Source organism: Coffea arabica, chromosome 11c, assembly GCF_036785885.1.
Source record: "Coffea arabica cultivar ET-39 chromosome 11c, Coffea Arabica ET-39 HiFi, whole genome shotgun sequence".
NCBI classification, from domain to species: Eukaryota; Viridiplantae; Streptophyta; class Magnoliopsida; order Gentianales; family Rubiaceae; genus Coffea; species Coffea arabica.
In genome coordinates this window covers 10,167,917-10,188,655 of record NC_092330.1, presented here as the reverse complement: position 1 = coordinate 10,188,655, position 20,739 = coordinate 10,167,917, and the positions used below count along the sequence as shown (strand labels likewise).

General features: G+C 38.2%; 1 protein-coding gene and 1 long non-coding RNA gene across 2 annotated transcripts; both read right to left on the bottom strand.

Annotated features, from left to right (window-relative positions):
* Nucleotides 1-9,237: 9,237 nt before the first annotated feature.
* LOC140016467 (uncharacterized) lies at nt 9,238-13,482 on the bottom strand. The gene is made up of 2 exons (XM_072069991.1): nt 9,974-13,482; nt 9,238-9,667 (listed from the first exon to the last, which is right to left on the bottom strand). The coding sequence occupies exons 1-2, from the start codon at nt 13,480-13,482 to the stop codon at nt 9,238-9,240; spliced, it is 3,939 nt and encodes a 1,312-aa protein (XP_071926092.1).
* Nucleotides 13,483-17,347: 3,865 nt separating this feature from the next.
* LOC140016405 (uncharacterized) lies at nt 17,348-19,734 on the bottom strand. Its single transcript, XR_011822802.1, has 2 exons — nt 19,226-19,734; nt 17,348-18,850 (listed from the first exon to the last, which is right to left on the bottom strand). It is a non-coding gene; the product is annotated as an uncharacterized lncRNA (long non-coding RNA).
* Nucleotides 19,735-20,739: the final 1,005 nt, after the last annotated feature.

Here is a 20,739-nt window from a genome sequence, read left to right as displayed (position 1 = left end):
AACATGTTCATTCAAGGGTTTAATTGAACCAATCGCATTAATTGCGAAGGTCAAAATAAATCCTCGAAGGTGTCACAAGGATGCAAATGATGAAAAAGAAAAGAAAATAAAAGAAAAGAAATTAAATTATATACATATATATAAGTGATCAAAGAAAAAGGGAATGCAACATGAAGGGTACGGGAGGCAAAAAAATTCGTGACATAATTTTCTTATACATGGATTAATAGGGTATTTAAACTAGAAAGTTATAATCACCCATTTCCCATGTTTGAAAAATAATTATCCTAACATGAACAAGCAAATGAACTAGCTTAAATGGAATGCAATTCTAAATGACATGATTAGCACCTATAGCGGGTAGGGGATAATAAAATAGGGAATATCATGCAAATGAGAAAAGATCCTAAAAATGAAAATATGCATGAAAATGTGGTGAATAGCATACAATGATGAATCTAGCGCAAGATGACCTAAAGGGTCTAGCGTTGGACTAGCCCATTTCTAAAAATCCTTGCTAGCGTTGGACTAGCAAGTAAGCGGAGGGAGAAACCACAACTAGCGTTGGACTAGTGTGGTGACGTCATGCATTAACAATTCATAGTGAAACAAATAAAACATAAATTAAAACAAATAAACACATAAAAGCACGTAGCACATAACACGTAAACATAATATCTAGATGCGAAAATCCTAAGGAAAGCGGATAAAACACATAACACATAAGCCACATAACACGCAACCTATCTATTACATCGGGGAGTGCCTAACTACAAACTAGAAGGGAAAAATATAATAAAACAAATCTAATTATCCTATCTATTACATTTTTGAGGTATTTAAATACCTCTTGAATCATTATAAAAATAAACTAAACAAATATAATATAAGAAAATTTAAATGAACATTTAAATGCAATAAATAAAACATATAAAAATATATAAACACATAGGAACACATACGAGCACATAAGAGCACATAATTGACATTGAAATAATAAAAATAGGGGTACCTCCCGTTTGAAGTGGTGACTAAATGGAGTCAAATTGTCCTATTTATACTCACAATGAACAAAAGAATCATGGCACCACTTTAATTGAAAATAATAATAATAATGTTAAAACACTAAATTCACGTTAACATGTCAAATGCAAAGAAATTTAAGAACATCTAAAAATTGCAAGTTAAATATATTCAAAAGCGACATAATTAGCTATTAAATAAAAGAAACAATCACAATAAAAAGAGTCAAAATTCATTAGGGACTGAATTGCAAAAATTGAAAAACTTTTGGGGACACAAATTATATTTTTTCAAAGTTCAGGGGTCAAAATTAAATGAAAGATAAATTTTAGGGACCAAAGTGAAATTACTATAAGGACCTATATGAAATAAAATTAAAATATTCTGGGCCACAATGAAACTACTCCAAAAAATAGGGGCTAAAGTGCAAGTTCGTTTCTGATTTGGGCAAGAAAAGGGCATCGGGCCTCCCTTTTTATTTTACTTGGGCCGAACATACCTAAGCCCAACTGAAAACCCAAGCCAAAACACACAGGCCAGCCCGTCTTTTATCACTCAAACCCAGCCAAAAACACATGGGCTCTAACCTCCCAGCCCAACCGAAACCCAAAAGAAACATAAACCAAAGCCCAACCCTAAAACCTAACAAAACTAGCTCTTGGCCCAACCGAAAAAATAAACATTAGCCCAATCCCCTTTTTTCTTTCTTTTCTTTTCTTTTTCTTCTTTTTCTTTTCCTTCTTCTTCTACCCTTCCGGTTCTTCTTTTCCTTGGCTGGCCGGCTGAAGCTCCTCGCCACCGCCAACCATGGCTGACATGGCGGCTGCCGGCGCCGCCACCGCCGGTCGCCGGCCATTTTTCTGATCACAAAATTTCACCAAAATACACCCCCTCACTCGATTTTTCGCGTAGGTTCCATTTCCGGAGTTAGTTTTTACAAAAGATGATCTGAAAGTGGCCAAAAAGTCAAAATACAGTCCAGTTTTTATTTTTTAAAACACCCAAATCTTTCACCAAAAATCATAAAAAAATATATTACAATACTCCTTATAACCTCTACAATACAACTATGATTTTAACTAACCAGAAAACAATAACAAAAGACTACATTAAGGCAAAACAGTCCCTAAAATCTTTTTGGCATTTTTTCAAACAATTAATATGCATTCACAGACATCATTTCCTTTTCCTTCATCTAGTTCATGCCATTTCCCAATTTTCAGCAATGCAACAACAACAATACGAGGCAGCCAGCAGAAATGAAAGAAAACTAAACAATGAAGCATTGATTTAATGTGCTAGACAAAAACTAAAAAAAAATACCTCAATGTAGGTGTGTGTGAGGTTGAGATGGAACCGAGAGGAGTTGGGGACGATTTTTTTTCTCTGTTCTGTTTGTTTCCTCCGCCCAAGTCCGAGAGAGGGAGAGTGAGGGGTCAGGCTGCAAAATTCCGAGAGCTTCCCTTCCTCTTCTCTCGTGCGTTTCTTTTTTTTCTGCCTCTGCCCAGTGAGTCCAGAGGGATTGGAGTGCTTTTTTTCCTTTTTGTGGCTTGTCTTTTTGGTCTCCTGAAACTAGAGAGGGCCGAGGGATGTATTTTTGGGGGAGGAAGAGTGGAGAATTTTTTTTCTTTGTGGCCTGTCTGATTTTTTCCAGAGAGAGCCGAGTGAGGAAAAATGGGTCGCCAAATTAGCTTTTTGTGCGTGTTTTTTCCTCTGCAAATGTTGAGTGTTGGCAGAGCAAAAACTCATGGCTAAGAGGGAGTCAAATGGGTTTGGTTTCCTTCAAAATGATGGCTTCTGCCAAATGAAAAGAAAAGCCCCTGGGAGTTGAGTGTAGAATGGGTTAATAGGGGTTTTGGTAGAGAAAATGATGAAAATGTGTAAGTTTAGTAATAATTTGATTTTGATTTGATTTTTGATTTTTTTGATTTTTTTTGAATTTTTTTTGCTTTTAACTTTTCTCCCTTTTTTTTTTGTTTGTTTTTGTTTTGTTGTTGTTTTTTTTCTTCTTTTCTAAAATAAACCTGCAAAAATGAGAAAAATTACACATTAATAATAATAATAATAGATAACTTATTAAATAGATAAAAATTTAGGAAAACATTAAAAATTGACAAAAATTTGGTGTCTACAGCTTGCCCCTCTTTGTCTAGAGTTTCAAAGAAACTCAAGACAAAGACGTAGACACCAAATTGTTTACCTGTCTCTTCTAGCTGTACCTGAGCCAAAATAAACAAGCCAACACTTGGCTGAAATTATTGGACAAAATGATGCGATAATATTGCAAAACATGTGACCGAACTCATGTAGAGTTGCCTACGTATCCCACCATGGGAATCAGGTCAAACGTAGTTCGAATTACAAGTAAACCACAATGAAACAAGTGCATTGACCAACTGTGATTTTTGCAAAGTCGAAAAAGTCTGAGTTATCAGAACTTCTAAACATGAAATACAAAATGAATGAGACAACACAATTATTAATCAAAACAGTCAAGAAACATAACTTCTCATAACTAGAAAAAGATGCGCGGAGGGACGCGATTACGCTCCAACAAAAAATTAAATGTGATTGCTTAGAATGGGGGTAAAAGGGTGCGCGGCGGACGCTGAGACCTCACCAACAAGATATTAAATTTGAGTTTTTTGATTTTTTTTTTTTTTTTTTTTTTGAAAAAAGATGCGTGGAGGGACGCGGTTAGGCTCCAAGAAGGGGTGGTAGAAGGGTGCGCGGTGGACGCTGAGACTCACCAACAGAAATTTAAATTGATCTTTTAGAAAAAGATGCGCGGAGGGACGCGATTACGCTCCAACAGGAAATTAAATGTCAAGAAGGGGAGGTAGAAGGGTGCGCGGTGGACGCTGAGACTCACCAACAGAAACTTAAATTGTCAAGAAGGGGGATAGAAGGGTGCGCGGTGGACGCTGAGACTCACCAACAAGATATTAAATTTGATCTTTTAGAAAAAAAAATACGCGGAGGGACGCGATTACGCTCCAACAGGAAATTAAATGTCAAGAAGGGGAGGTAGAAGGGTGCGCGGTGGACGCTGAGACTCACCAACAAGATATTAAATTTGATCTTTTAGAAAAAAAAAATACGCGGAGGGACGCGATTACGCTCCAACAGGAAATTAAATGTCAAGAAGGGGAGGTAGAAGGGTGCGCGGTGGACGCTGAGACTCACCAACAGAAATTTAAATTGTCAAGAATGGTAGGTAGAAGGGTGCGCGGTGGACGCTGAGACTCACCAACAGAAAATTAAATTGATGCGCGGAGGGACGCGATTACGCTCCAACAGGAATTTAAATTGTCAAGAATGGGAGGTAGAAGGGTGCGCGGTGAACGCTGAGACTCACCAACAGAAAATTAAATTGACGCGCGGAGGGACGCGATTACGCTCTAACAGGAATTTAAATTGTCAAGAATGGGAGATAGAAGGGTGCGTGGTGGACGCTGAGACTCACCAACAGAAATTTAAATATGATCTTCTGATTTGATTTTTTTTTTTTTTTTTTTTTAACAGATTGGTGGGATTGACCCGAGCCCAATTAAACACTGAAAGAAATTAAAATGCAAGTTCAATACCATCAAACTGAAAGATTAAAATGCATGTTGCTCAAGTAGTAATAAACCAAGAAAACTTACTTGGCGGACTTGCAACTCTTTTGATTTTTCAAACTTTAAAAGGAAGGGAATAATGATGATTTTTTTTTTTTTTCGGAAATGTATAGCAACACTTGGAGCTCAGTCCTTTTACCGTTTGCCTCAGTGTGAATCATGTTTAATTAAGCCAGTATTGTGTCACATAATTTCCTGCAAAAAAGGAAGAAACGAAACAGTGGTAATGAAGATACTGCCGCCACCATGTGATCCATTCGCCTTGAGAACCATGTAAACATGAGTTTCAGTATCGCCAAATCGCTCCCTTAGGTTCGGTCGGTAATCCCCTTCAAAATCCTTGCAACTGTTGAATGTCAACTGACAGTACTTTATTATCACAGGACTTTCGATTTCATGACTTCCGTGGGATAAATTATAAGGGATTGTCTTTTGAATAAGACCCAAAGAATGAGAAACATTAAACAATTAATTAAAAATAAAAAAAAATATTATGCAATAATGCTAATGTAAAATAAGTAATGATACAGAATAAATAAATTGCAAATAGAATAGTAAAACAAAATTGTTGAATTTTTGAATACAGACCCAAGGATCAAAATTTGGATTCGTATTTAGAGGATGGCCTTTGATGAGGAAAAATGTTCCATCTGACCCTTTCGTAGTCATCCATTTTGGAATTCATTGTCGGCAAAAGAACAACAGTATAAACGAGACCCAAATCAACATAGTCACCAGCTTTCAGACCTCAACATCTTCTTCTCTGCCGCTGATTCTCTTGTACTCCAAAACCCTACCTCAGCGCCCTTTCGGGTTTTCACTAAGGTTACCCCCACCCTTTTCATTTTCAATTTTTTTTCTTTTTTTCTTTTTTTTTTGTTTTTGTTTTGTTTTTTTTTTTTTTTTTTTTTTTTTTTAGAAAGGTGCCCTTTCAGGTTTTCACCCAGAGACATAGACAAGACAAGTTTAATCCCAACTGTATCATTGCAGTCATACTCTGATAATGAGTAGCATCAGTGAGACAATCTTCTCTGACATGTTTCAGAAAAGTTTGTATTTACATCATTTGCTAGTTGAAATTTTTTTTTTTTTTTCAAAGTACTGCAAAAGACGAAATTCGGCAATTTTGGTTCTTGTGATTAGGATCGGATAGAGTAGCAAAGGAAAGGTTAAGGCTTGAAAGGCTTGACAGCGGATCATATGATGGGTTTGCAATCATTTGAGATAGCATTCTTTCAAAACTTACCCCGATCTAGGGTGAGAAAGAGATAAAATTTGTCCCAGTTTAATTCTGACAGAATCTCTATTTTCTCTCTCTTTTTTTTTTATTTTTTATTTATTTTTTTTCTCTCTTTTTTTAAGAAACGAATTGCCCCAGTATGGGGTTAGTGATCTTAAGGGACAACCAAGCGAAAAGGAAAATGGTTATGAAAAGTCAAAAGGAAAGAAGAAAAATTAGGGGTAGAATATCGAAATGGAAAAATGAGAGGAAGTATGCCTGAAATCCGTCTCTTGCAGTGTTTTTTTTTTTTTTTTTTTTTCTTCAAATGAAAAACTTTTTGCACATGTCTGCATTGATTGGTTGGGGAAAAACTTGACCGTCCATTTCCATAAGAATAAGCGCTCCTCCGGATAGCACTTTTTTAATAATGAATGGTCCTTGCCAATTGGGAGCAAACTTCCCTTTAGCCTCATCTTGCATTGGAAGAATCCGTTTCAAAACCTTATCTCCAACTTCAAATAAGCGGGGCTTGACTTTTTTGTTGTAAGCCCGAGCCATTCGTCGCTGATAACATTGTCCATGACACACGGCATTCAACCTCTTTTCATCAATCAGAGACAACTGCTCCTGACGTTCTCTGACCCATTCAGCTTCTTTTATCTGAGCTTCCATCAGAATGCGCAAGGAAGGAATTTCAACTTCTGCAGGCAGGACTGCTTCCATTCCATACATAAGAGAGTAAGGAGTTGCACCAGTAGAAGTTCTGATGGTAGTTCTGTATGCCATTAGTGCATAAGGCAGCTTCTCATGCCAATCCCGGTGTGCTTCAGTCATCTTACGGATAATCTTTTTCAAATTTTTATTTGCGGCTTCAACGGCTCCATTCATCTGAGGCCTATAAATAGCAGAATTTCGATGTCTGATCTTGAACTGTTCACATAATCCATCCACCATATCATTGTTGAGGTTTTTGGCATTATCAGTGATCAGCGTCTCTGGTACCCCAAAACGACAGATGATATTATTTCTCAAGAAATCCGACACCACTTTCTTAGTCACGTGCTTATAGGACGCGGCCTCAACCCACTTGGTGAAATATTCAATTGCCACTAAAATGAATCGATGCCCATTTGAAGCAGGAGGATCAATAGTTCCGATTACATCCATTCCCCAGATCGAACATGGCCATGGAGCAGTCATACTATGCAATTCTGTAGGAGGAGCACGTATAACATCACCATGCATTTGACACTTAACACACTTTCTAACAAAATCTACACAGTCATGCTCCATGGTAAGCCAAAAATATCCTGTTCTCATGATCTTCTTAGCCAGTAGATGCCCATTCATGTGTGGCCCACAAACCCCACTATGCACTTCTTTCATCATATAATCGGCTTCCTCTTCATTGATGCATCTCAAAAGGCCCAAATCAGATGTTTTCTTATACAGCACTTCTCCATTCAAGAAAAATCTTGCTGACATCCTGCGTAAGAAACTTTTTGCAACAGAATCAGTATCAGGAGGGTAAGATCCCGTTTTCATGAATTCCTTAATATCCTTGTACCAGGAGCGACTATCAGTGACCCTTTCTGTAACCAGACAATGCGCTGGCCTATTCTGAAGTTGGATATGTATAGGTTCAATCACCAGCTCATCTGGATGTTGGATCATCGAAGACAGAGTAGCTAAAGCATCAGCAAAGGCATTACGAGTGCGGGGAATATGTCTGAGTTCCAAATTCCTGAATTTGCTAGCCAAACTAAGCAAGTTACAATGATACAACATAATTTTTGAATCCCGAGTTACCCACTGTTTAAGCGTCTGGTGCACAAGTAAATCGGAATCACTGAATGCTATCAGATCTTTGATCTCCATGTCCAATGCCATTTTCAATCCAAAAATACAAGCTTCATACTCAGCCATGTTGTTAGTACACGGAAACTGTAATTTGGCAGTAGCAGGATAATGTTTCCCTTCAGGCGACACTAAAACTGCTCCAATTCCAGCTCCAAAAGAGTTTGATGCACCATCGAAAAATAACCTCCATCCAGGATGCTGCTCACTCATGTTCTCAACTGCTCCAACGAATAGAATTTCTTCATCAGGAAAGTAGGTATGCAATGGTTGGTAATCATCATCTCTTGGATTTTCTGCCAAATGATCTGCTATAACTTGACCCTTGACTGCCTTTTGTGTTGTGAAGACAATATCGAATTCGGAAAGGATCATTTGCCACTTAGCCATACGTCCCGTGGGCATCGACTTTTCCAACAGGTATTTCAGAGGATCGGAACGGGAAATCAGGTAAGTGGTATAACCGAGCAAATAATGTCTCAACTTCTGAGCTGCCCATGCTAAAGCACAACAACTTCTCTCAAGGAAAGAATAGTTGGCCTCATATGCTGTAAATTTCTTACTCAGATAGTAGATGGCTTGTTCCTTTCTCCCAGACTCGTCATGCTGTCCCAGAACACATCCAACAGCCTCATCAAGAACAGACAAATACATAATCAGAGGTCTCCCTGGCTGAGGTGGCACTAAGACCGGAGGATTTAACAAATAATTCTTAATCTTATCAAAAGCTTGCTGACAATCTTCATTCCAATCCATCGGCGCATTCTTTTTCAACAGTTTGAACAAAGGCTCACAGGTAGAGGTTAACTGTGCAATGAATCGGCCAATGAAATTGATCTTTCCAAGAAAACTCTTCACATCTTTTTGACTTTTTGGAATGGGCATATCTCGAATTGCTTTTATTTTCGCAGGATCTATCTCTATACCCTTTTTGCTGACAATAAAACCCAATAATTTACCAGCCGGAGCTCCAAAAGCACATTTTGCAGGGTTCAACTTCAAATTATACTTCCTCAATCTTTCAAACAGCTTCTTTAAATCAACCAAATGGTTCTCAACCTTCTTGGATTTAATTATGATATCATCCACATAGACCTCCATCTCTTTGTGAATCATGTCATGGAACAGGGTAGTCATGGTCCTCTGATAAGTGGCTCCAGCATTCTTCAACCCGAAAGGCATCACTCTATAACAAAAAGTTCCCCATGGGGTGATAAAAGAGGTTTTCTCTCTGTCTTCTTCTGCCATTAAAATTTGATGATACCCAGCAAAACAATCACCAAAAGATTCAATTTCGTGTCCAGCAGTATTGTCCAAAAGAATATGAATGTTTGGCAAAGGAAAATCGTCTTTCGGACTGGCCTTATTCAGATCTCTGTAATCAACACATACTCGCACCTCCCCAGATTTCTTAGGCACTGGCACAGGATTCGACAACCAGATGGGATAATGAGACACCATGATTATCTTAGCATTGAGCTGCTTCACAATTTGTTCCTTTATTTGGAGACTCATTTATGGTTTGAATTTACGTGGCTTCTGCTTTACAGGTAAAAAATTTGGATCGGTTGGCAACCTGTGAACCACTATGTCTGTAGAGATTCCTGGCATATCATCGTATGACCATGCGAACACATCTTGAAAAAGCATTAAGAATTCAATCATTTCCTCCTTTTGTTTCCTATTCAAATGAATGCTGACTTTAACTTCTTTAACCTCCGTCTTCGTGCCAATATTGATGATTTCTGTTTCTTCTAAGTTGGGTTTGGGTTTCTCTTCATACTGTTTTAAATCCCTTGAAATAGACTCAAATTCTTCCTCAATATCGCTCTCGCTTTGAATTTCAGATTGCATGATTTCAAGTTCATGAGAGATATCGAGGTTGCAGCCATCGAATTCCAAAATGGTGACATCCAAAGGGTCAAAAGATTTTATTTGTGGCCATCTGAAAATAGAATAGAACATAAGTAATAAACAAATAGCAAATACTGGAGAAGCCTTTCATTTCATTAAATTCAAAAAGCATCGTGACTTCACAAAAAGATAAATATACAGACATGATTGCTATTTAAAGACATATTTAACCCAAACCTTTATTTTCGTTTCAGCAATTTTCTTGAACAAAGCAAGTTATATTAACTGAAACAAGAATAAAGGTTTAAAAGATGAAAGCAATTTCTTTTAACAAAAGATCCAGACTACTGTCCTATCTGGATGTGATCTAGACAAAAGACAATCCCCTTAAATTTACCGAAATTCCCTTCGAGAGGGAAGATAATCAGCAGTCCAATTCTGAATAGCTCCTTTGGTAATTGGCAAAAATTCTGCATTCTCCGATGGCTCCTCCTCACAAGTAGCCCCGACAAATAGCTGAGACAGGTCCACTTCAATCTCCTCCACAGGATTCTTCGTTTCAGGCATAATCACCTCCGATGGACGAGGAAAAATGTGATATAGCGGAGGGATATATAAGGCAGTTTGCTTGCCCTTCTTTTCGGCTTGTTTCCGAGCTTGCATTTCCTTTCTATCCTTAGCAGTTGGATGAAATCCCAGTCCAAATGTATCCTTCTGCGTCGGGATCTCTATTGGCTCCAAAATTCCTTGCAATTCCCTCCCAAGACCTTTTCCTATTTCGTATCCGCCTCGGATCATCTCCCTAGCCATCATAATACTGGCCTCTGGCAAATCTGATTGAGTGAACGACTTATCCCTAGATGCCCATCCTACAGAGACTATGTCAGCAACATGATGAGATGAAATTGGAGTCCCTTTTCTGTCTTCACCTTTGAATTTTGCATCAATGATCATGGTACAGTCATCCTCAGCAAATACAGTAATGAGTTGATCATTCGTAATAAACCTCAACATTTGATGCAGAGAAGATGGCACTGAATTGGAAGCATGTATCCAAGGTCTTCCAAGTAAAATGTTGTAAACACTGGAGAAATCCATGACTTGGCAAGTAACTTGGAATTGAGCAGGGCCTATCTCCAATACGAGATCTGCTTCACCCATAGATTCCCTCCTTGAACCATCAAATCCTCGAACCACAGTTGCAGATGGACGGAGTTTAATATCAAGAAATCCAAGCTTGGTGAGAGTGTTCCATGGACAGATATTCAACGCTGACCCATTATCCACTAAAACCCTCGGCAACAGCTTTCCATTGCAACGGACCGATATATACAAAGCTCTGTTATGCCCGATCCCTTCTGCAGTCAGATCATCATCGGAGAAGGTAATATGATTAGCGGCAAGTACATTCCCCACAATGTTAGAAAATTTATCCACCGGAATATCTTTAAGGACTTGAGCTTCGTTCAGAATTTTGAGCAATGCTTCTCTGTGCAGCTCGGAAGTCAAGAGAAGATTCAAAAAAGAAATCTGAGCAGGCATCCTATCCAACTGCTCCACTATTTTGTACTCGCTTCTTTTCAGCATTTTCAGAAAATCTACAGCTTCATTTTCAGACACACGAGGCTTGGGTGTTGGAGATTTAACTTTGGCCCTGGATTGAACATCAATATCGGAGTTTCCCACAATTTTTCCAGATCTAGTAATAGTAGATATATCTTCCTTCAAACAATCTTTACCCCCAATTAACAGACTGGGCTCCTCGTAGTTCCATGGTACCTCTTGCAAGTTATTGACAGGCATTTGCTCTGGAAATTCGAGAATGGCAGGCTCTGATATATCCCATTCAAAAGAAGGAAGATCCAAAATAAAAGGAACCTCAGAATTGTCAACCTCGGAAGGCCCTCCTTCTACCATAAACGGCTCATCTTTCTCAAACACAAAAGATTTTAATTTTTTCTCAGCACTATCCTTAGTTATGGACTCTTTAACAAACAGTAGTTTCCTCATCTCCGCATGGTCAGTCTCCATCACGCCAACTACTTCAGTTTCATCTACAATGTACTGACTGGGGTCGACAAAATCTTCATCAGCAATGATAACCCCCACAGTGCTCCCATGCTCAGGAAGAGGATTCTTACTAACATTTGGTCCCTGCTCTCCCTTTCTTCTGAGAAGGATGTCTCCAGAGTCAATCATGTCCTGAATTTTATGTTTTAAAGCCCAACAATTGCCAGTGGTATGACCTGGACTTCCAGAATGATAAGCACAGATTACATGCGGATCATAACCGGCAGGAGGACCTCTAGGATAGATTTTGGGAGGAACAGTGCCAATTTTTCCAGCTGCTTTTAATTGCTCATACAACTGATCAATAGGTCGGCCCAAGTTGGTGAAGGTTCGAAATTGCCTCTGAGTTTGAATTCCACTGGTTTGCAAAGGATTTTGAGAAGGGTTATTGTTTTGCAGGGTTGGTCTGGAATGGTAAATGGGACGAGAGTGATTTTGAAAAACAGGTTGTGGAGTTGGAGGTAAGGGCGAGGTATTCAAATGATTTGGTCGAGAATGATGGAATTGGGTAGTGGTGTGGTAGACTGGTTGAGGATTGGTGTAATACGGGTAAGGAAAATAATAGGTGGGATGGTTTTTGGGTCTGAAAGACGGGCCCTGATCCCATATAAAAGCAGTTTCTCCTTCTTTCTTCTTGAATGGGGGTTTTTTCCCATTGTTGCTTTGATTTTGTAGAGCATCTAATTGCAACTTTAATGCAGACACATTAACAATCTTTCCTGCTTTGACAAATTCATCATACTCCTCCAATTTGTTAATGATAGCAGCAAATGGACTTCCAGTCATGCGAAAGATCTCTTCAAAATAGGGTGGATCGTGAGCCTTGATGAAAGTACGAACAATCTCCTCCTCAGTCATAGGAGGCTCCACTTTGGCAGCTAACTTTCTCCACCGTTTTGCGTAGGTCTTGTGATCTTCCGACGGCTTTCTTTTCGTACCCTCCAGTGTGGTTCGTGTTGGTGCCAACTCACAGTTAAATTCATACTGCTTCACAAAAGCAGTTGATAGATCCAACCAGGTTTTGACCTCTTCAGACTTCAAATTTGAATACCAATCTAGAGCATCTCCCTCCAAACTTTCCGGAAATAGACGCATAGGCAAACTCTCATCATCCACAGGTTTACCTAACTTGTTGGCAAACATTTTGAGGTGCGTCTTAGGATTTCCAGTTCCATCATACTTGCTGAATTTAGGGGTTTTGAATCCCAACGGTAGCTGAATATCTGGGAAAAGACATAATTCATCATAGTCCAAACCACCATGCCTGCTCAACCCTTGATTCTTTCTCATAAAATCATCGAATCGGTCCAACCTTCTTAACAAATCTTTATCAATGGGTGTAGGTTGTTCTTCCATCGCCGCCTTCCCTTGAGATCCAGTATCCAGTACAAAAGGCTCTGCAGTATGGTGGTGGGGTCCCTGAGGGTTGGGGGGAATGTTCAGATTGGTTTGTGGATGGGTTTGAGGGATTTGACTACTGGTTGGGTTCACCAATACATAATTCGGATGCATATAGGAAAAGTCTGAATTTAGTCGGGTGAAGGTATTTTCAAGTGGGTTAGCGCAAGGAGGAAAGAAAGGTGTTTGGGTATTGGATGTGTGGGGTGGTTGATAGTCTTGTGCAGGTGGGTGATTATCAATAGGTTCTTGGTCGTTTGGGACCCCACCACTATTGTTGCTAGCGACCAGCTGATCAATTACACGCCTTTGTGCGGCCATTTCAGCACTTAACTCATTGAACTTGCCAAGTACCTCATTTAACTGAGCTCCCAATGCTGTGAAGTCTGGTGATGTAACCATAGCAGATCTTTCCGAAGCTTCAGGCGCTGAACTCATGTTTACAGACTGTCTCAAGGCTCTACTTCGGGATCTGGTGATGATGGGGCTTCTTTGGATAGCAATTGTGAAAAATACCTGATAGGGGGGAAAAGAAACTCATTTAGGGTTGGATTTTCTGTCAAATTGCTGTAATTTATTCAAGAAAAAAGAAAAAAAGAAAGGAAAAAAAACATGAGTTAGTAGATATTTAAATAATTCGGATGCATGTCCTATGGGGAGCCCTTTTTGTGCCAAGGGTCGGCCTAACATGATGCAATACCTTCGGGGTAAAATTCCAATTTCAAACCTGTAAGTGAATGTAGAAATTCAAGTAGAAATTCTCATTAACCACTGACAAGTTCAGTCATTTTGTACAGCTTCATTGATGGTTCGACTGACCATTTTTACAAAATCCTCATGCCTTGCTAAACTAGTACGTTGAGACTCCCTAGAACTTCCTATACTAAGCTTCCGAATTCCTTCTCGAATTTTGTCAAATGCATCCAGGGCTCTCTCCAACTTTTCAGTTTTTCTTGTCTCCCACTTTAATTGTGCTCGGGCGTCTTCCAGGGCATGGTCGGCCACTATAAGTTGTAATTGATAATCCTCGAGCTCTTTCTTTAGCTTGTCTATCTGTTCTTCAGGGCTAGCGGAAGCAGACTGTGCTTTCTCTCTTGCTTGTTCGACTGTCAGTTTGATCCACTCATTATATTCTGAAATGATCTTAGGTTCCAATTTGTTGACTTGATCCAAGTGCAAGTTCTCTAAACTAAGAAGATTTCCCCAAGCTTCCAATACCATGCTCCGACTTTCAGCAACTGTGTTGAGTCTGATATTTTCAATCTCTTGTATCATCGGAATTCTTTGCGGATACCCGAATTGCCTCATGACTCGTTGCGGAACATATGCGACCAATCCATTGGTGCCTGCTAGGGGGATAAAACTGTGTTGGGTAGTCGTGAAAGCCGGATCCCTAACTTTCGTCCAATCCAAAACCCATTGTATTTTCTCAGGTGCCAGGTTATCGAACTCTTGAATAAACTGAGTCGGAGATGCAATTCGATAATACTTTTTGACCCTTTCTCGGTGTGATTCGATCCAATTCTCTGCGGGGAGACAAGATCCCAAAGGATTGAGCGTTCTCTTCGCTAGATGCTCCATTGCCCACATTTGGAGTATCAAATTTGACCCATAAAAGAAACCTCTCTTCTTTTGACATTCAGTAGCGGCCGTGAAGATGTCGGCAATGATTACAGGCACCAAGGTAGGGGTCATTCCATTAATCCCTGAAAATAGGCTCTGAACCATGTTGATAGTGAAAAATGTGATCTTTCCATGCTTTTGCGGGAACAACAACAAATTGATCAAAGCTAATCCAAACGCTTGCACTCGCTTCTCTACCCATTGCTCCTTACTTATAAAAAAATCGGTTCGGTACTGTTCATAGGACCCTCTTTCTCCAAATCGTTCATACAGAAACTCTAACGGGCATGATCTCGCATCCGGATGTTGGTTCATACTAGCCTGCCTTAATCCCAAAAACCTATAAAACTGTTCCCTTGTTCCATTAGTTGGATATATCATAGGATAACCTTTTCCAGGTATCTGCAATAATCCTTCTATTTCTTCTAAAGTTGGTGTTAGTTCACATTCACCGAATCGAAAAACAGAACCTTCTGGATCCCAGTACCCAAGTAGAGCTTGAATGATTGCAACATTTGGGGTTATGCTTAGAAGACTCGGTAAATATCCCACATATTTGAACAGTCTTTTCACCTCATGTGTCATATCATTTTTCCAGTCCGTTAGTTCCCGAGGTATCTGGTTCAGCATTCTGCACGGAGCCATCTGAGGAGGAATTTCACTCTTAGTACCTTACCTCGGGATTTTACCCCTTAGGCCATACAAAATCATAAACATGCAAGTCTCATTGGATTACATATCCGAGACAAAAGGTGACTTATTCCTACCGTGGGATTCCCTATGCGGCATTCCCTCTATGGTTAATGCATGATGACAATTTATTAAAGCATATTAAATATACAATGAAATAATTGAAATGTGACCTAAAAGTGCCCCCTTTAAATGCCGGGGTAAGCCTAAAATGATGTGCAATACATATGCATATGCAATTGACTAAAATTTAAACATGCTTGATATAAGAGGCGGTCTCATCTTAAACGAGTACCATGTTAGGACTCTTATTTCTAAAGTTTGTGTATGCAGAAAAAGGGAAAACAAGAAGAGGTTAGTTCAACAAGTAACATATAACACATTGTGACAATAAATGATACAAGAATGAAGAGTAAATAAAGCACAGAAAGAGGGGTGAAATCCCTCCCCTCGTGCTTAGTGTTCCTAATTGGATAGGTTGACTCTATCATAGGTAATTTCTAATATGGATGCATGAGGTTTGGCTTACTAATGCATCTAGACTCGATAAGGTTTCAGGCTCCCAAGCCTTCAGACCAAAAAGTTAAGGGTCATCAATCCCAAAACCTTCGGTCGGTGGCTTGAGTGATCCCTTAGGCATCGCTATGGGCGCAGAGCACACCATCCGCCTACCTAAGGAAATCGATCCTAATCCTACAAGGAGATGTGGGATGGCGCCCACGAGAAAAATAAAAATAGGGTAAAAATAATGCATGCACGTATGAAGTGCTTCCTTTTGAGGGGAGAGATTATAATTAAAACACGTGTGGAGGCTCTACGGTGATATTTTCCCCCACCCAAATGCAAAGCGCGATACGAGAAAAAATAAATAAATGAATAAATAAGCCATTCATCACATACACGTAAGACGAGGAACGATTACGAGTGTGAAATGCAAAACATCCTAAAAAAGAAACATGCAACCTAAAACATCCAAATATGATAAATATAAGGGTTAAAAAGAGAAAAAACGACTAAACCAAGTGCTTGGACTCTCTAGCGTCCCCAGTGGAGTCGCCAAGTTGTCGCGCCCCATTTTTCGCGATGGAAAAGAAAAATAAAGTGTGAGGTTTATAAAAGATATGATTTTATTTTTAAACAAGTTAAAAGGGACCTAGAATGGGACTTAAAAAGAATGCGACAATTTGGGTCCAAAATTTAGTCTAAAAGGGTTTTTAAGAAAAAATAGGAGTCGCCACTTGGTATGGAGTTTTGGTGTACCAAGTCACCCAAAAAATAAAGTAAAACAAAATAAAACCCTTTTTGACAACTCCAGGTCTTTGAAAACAAGAGAAAATGGATTCGGGAGTCACGGTTGAAGAAAGGGAAGGCAAAGATTCGATTAACTCAAATCTAAGGCACCCTTTCAACCTAGTCTAAGCTAGTTGCGAGGTTTAGTCAAAATTTTCCTAATCTAACCCTTAATTTATCACATTTGGATGTTTTCTATATGAATGCAAATTTAAAAAATATCGCAAGGGACAACATGTTCATTCAAGGGTTTAATTGAACCAATCGCATTAATTGCGAAGGTCAAAATAAATCCTCGAAGGTGTCACAAGGATGCAAATGATGAAAAAGAAAAGAAAATAAAAGAAAAGAAATTAAATTATATACATATATATAAGTGATCAAAGAAAAAGGGATGCAACATGAAGGGTACGGGAGGCAAAAAAATTCGTGACATAATTTTCTTATACATGGATTAATAGGGTATTTAAACTAGAAAGTTATAATCACCCATTTCCCATGTTTGAAAAATAATTATCCTAACATGAACAAGCAAATGAACTAGCTTAAATGGGATGCAATTCTAAATGACATGATTAGCACCTATAGACGGGTAGGGGATAATAAAATAGGGAATATCATGCAAATGAGAAAAGATCCTAAAAATGAAAATATGCATGAAAATGTGGTGAATAGCATACAATGATGAATCTAGCGCAAGATGACCTAAAGGGTCTAGCGTTGGACTAGCCCATTTCTAAAAATCCTTGCTAGCGTTGGACTAGCAAGTAAGCGGAGGGAGAAACCACAACTAGCGTTGGACTAGTGTGGTGACGTCATGCATTAACAATTCATAGTGAAACAAATAAAACATAAATTAAAACAAATAAACACATAAAAGCACGTAGCACATAACACGTAAACATAATATCTAGATGCGAAAATCCTAAGGAAAGCGGATAAAACACATAACACATAAGCCACATAACACGCAACCTATCTATTACATCGGGGAGTGCCTAACTACAAACTAGAAGGGAAAAATATAATAAAACAAATCTAATTATCCTATCTATTACATTTTTGAGGTATTTAAATACCTCTTGAATCATTATAAAAATAAACTAAACAAATATAATATAAGAAAATTTAAATGAACATTTAAATGCAATAAATAAAACATATAAAAATATATAAACACATAGGAACACATAGGAGCACATAAGAGCACATAATTGACATTGAAATAATAAAAATAGGGGTACCTCCCGTTTGAAGTGGTGACTAAATGGAGTCAAATTGTCCTATTTATACTCACAATGAACAAAAGAATCATGGCACCACTTTAATTGAAAATAATAATAATAATGTTAAAACACTAAATTCACGTTAACATGTCAAACGCAAAGAAATTTAAGAACATCTAAAAATTGCAAGTTAAATATATTCAAAAGCGACATAATTAGCTATTAAATAAAAGAAACAATCACAATAAAAAGAGTCAAAATTCATTAGGGACTGAATTGCAAAAATTGAAAAACTTTTGGGGACAAAAATTATATTTTTTCAAAGTTCAGGGGTCAAAATTAAATGAAAGATAAATTTTAGGGACCAAAGTGAAATTACTATAAGGACCTATATGAAATAAAATTAAAATATTCTGGGCCACAATGAAACTACTCCAAAAAATAGGGGCTAAAGTGCAAGTTCGTTTCTGATTTGGGCAAGAAAAGGGCATCGGGCCTCCCTTTTTATTTTACTTGGGCCGAACATACCTAAGCCCAACTGAAAACCCAAGCCAAAACACACAGGCCAGCCCGTCTTTTATCACTCAAACCCAGCCAAAAACACATGGGCTCTAACCTCCCAGCCCAACCGAAACCCAAAAGAAACATAAACCAAAGCCCAACCCCAAAACCTAACAAAACTAGCTCTTGGCCCAACCGAAAAAATAAACATTAGCCCAATCCCCTTTTTTCTTTCTTTTCTTTTCTTTTTCTTCTTTTTCTTTTCCTTCTTCTTCTACCCTTCCGGTTCTTCTTTTCCTTGGCTGGCCGGCTGAAGCTCCTCGCCACCGCCAACCATGGCTGACATGGCGGCTGCCGGCGCCGCCACCGCCGGTCGCCGGCCATTTTTCTGATCACAAAATTTCACCAAAATACACCCCCTCACTCGATTTTTCGCGTAGGTTCCATTTCCGGAGTTAGTTTTTACAAAAGATGATCTGAAAGTGGCCAAAAAGTCAAAATACAGTCCAGTTTTTATTTTTTAAAACACCCAAATCTTTCACCAAAAATCATAAAAAAATATATTACAATACTCCTTATAACCTCTACAATACAACTATGATTTTAACTAACCAGAAAACAATAACAAAAGACTACATTAAGGCAAAACAGTCCCTAAAATCTTTTTGGCATTTTTTCAAACAATTAATATGCATTCACAGACATCATTTCCTTTTCCTTCATCTAGTTCATGCCATTTCCCAATTTTCAGCAATGCAACAACAACAATACGAGGCAGCCAGCAGAAATGAAAGAAAACTAAACAATGAAGCATTGATTTAATGTGCTAGACAAAAACAAAAAAAAAATACCTCAATGTAGGTGTGTGTGAGGTTGAGATGGAACCGAGAGGAGTTGGGGAAGATTTTTTTTTCTCTGTTCTGTTTGTTTCCTCCGCCCAAGTCCGAGAGAGGGAGAGTGAGGGGTCAGGCTGCAAAATTCCGAGAGCTTCCCTTCCTCTTCTCTCGTGCGTTTCTTTTTTTTCTGCCTCTGCCCAGTGAGTCCAGAGGGATTGGAGTGCTTTTTTTTCCTTTTTGTGGCTTGTCTTTTTGGTCTCCTGAAACTAGAGAGGGCCGAGGGATGTATTTTTGGGGGAGGAAGAGTGGAGAATTTTTTTCTTTGTGGCCTGTCTGATTTTTTCCAGAGAGAGCCGAGTGAGGAAAAATGGGTCGCCAAATTAGCTTTTTGTGCGTGTTTTTTCCTCTGCAAATGTTGAGTGTTGGCAGAGCAAAAACTCATGGCTAAGAGGGAGTCAAATGGGTTTGGTTTCCTTCAAAATGATGGCTTCTGCCAAATGAAAAGAAAAGCCCCTGGGAGTTGAGTGTAGAATGGGTTAATAGGGGTTTTGGTAGAGAAAATGATGAAAATGTGTAAGTTTAGTAATAATTTGATTTTGATTTGATTTTTGATTTTTTTGATTTTTTTTGAATTTTTTTTTGCTTTTAACTTTTCTCCCTTTTTTTTTGTTTGTTTTTGTTTTGTTGTTGTTTTTTTTTCTTCTTTTCTAAAATAAACCTGCAAAAATGAGAAAATTACACATTAATAATAATAATAATAGATAACTTATTAAATAGATAAAAATTTAGGAAAACATTAAAAATTGACAAAAATTTGGTGTCTACAGCTACTTAAGTTTGTTCTATGTTTAGCCTTTTTCTACTTAATTAGGTATGTTTAGTCTTTTGATGTACTGTTGTTTACTTAATGTTTCTTTTACCATGAGATCCTTGTAATTTTGTAGTCTCTGAATTTTTTAGTATGAAATTTTCATTTATTGTAGATTATTTAATATTTGATTTGAAATTCATTTGTTAGCTTGCTTATATGCAGTTTCAATGTATTGATGTATTTACCTTTTGGTACATAGTTTGCTTTCTTATTGTAATTATTGGCCCTACGGAAAAGAATGATTTATTTACAGTGGCTCATGTGCAATTTCTTTACTATCAATGCAAAAAAAAATCACCACTTAATAACTACCACTGCGACATTCATTGAAGATAATGCACACATGGTGGTAAACAGACTGATTTTGTATTCTTCGGGGTTTTTCCCCCTGAATAAGAGAAATTTTTCCCTTCCCTAGATTCTTAAATGTATATGCTGATAGGATTTAGATTATCTCCTAATTGCGTTCTTTTGTTTATTTGATAGATTGTATTCCTCAACAATTGAAGGTTACGAAGCTAGAATAGAAACTCCCAGGGGGTTGATACATGTACATTTGCTTGTGAAAGTTAAAAATAACATATTGAATAGTTGTGCCTTATAATTTTCTTTGCCTTTCTACTCTTGAATGATGAGTTGTACTGGGGCAATTTCTTTT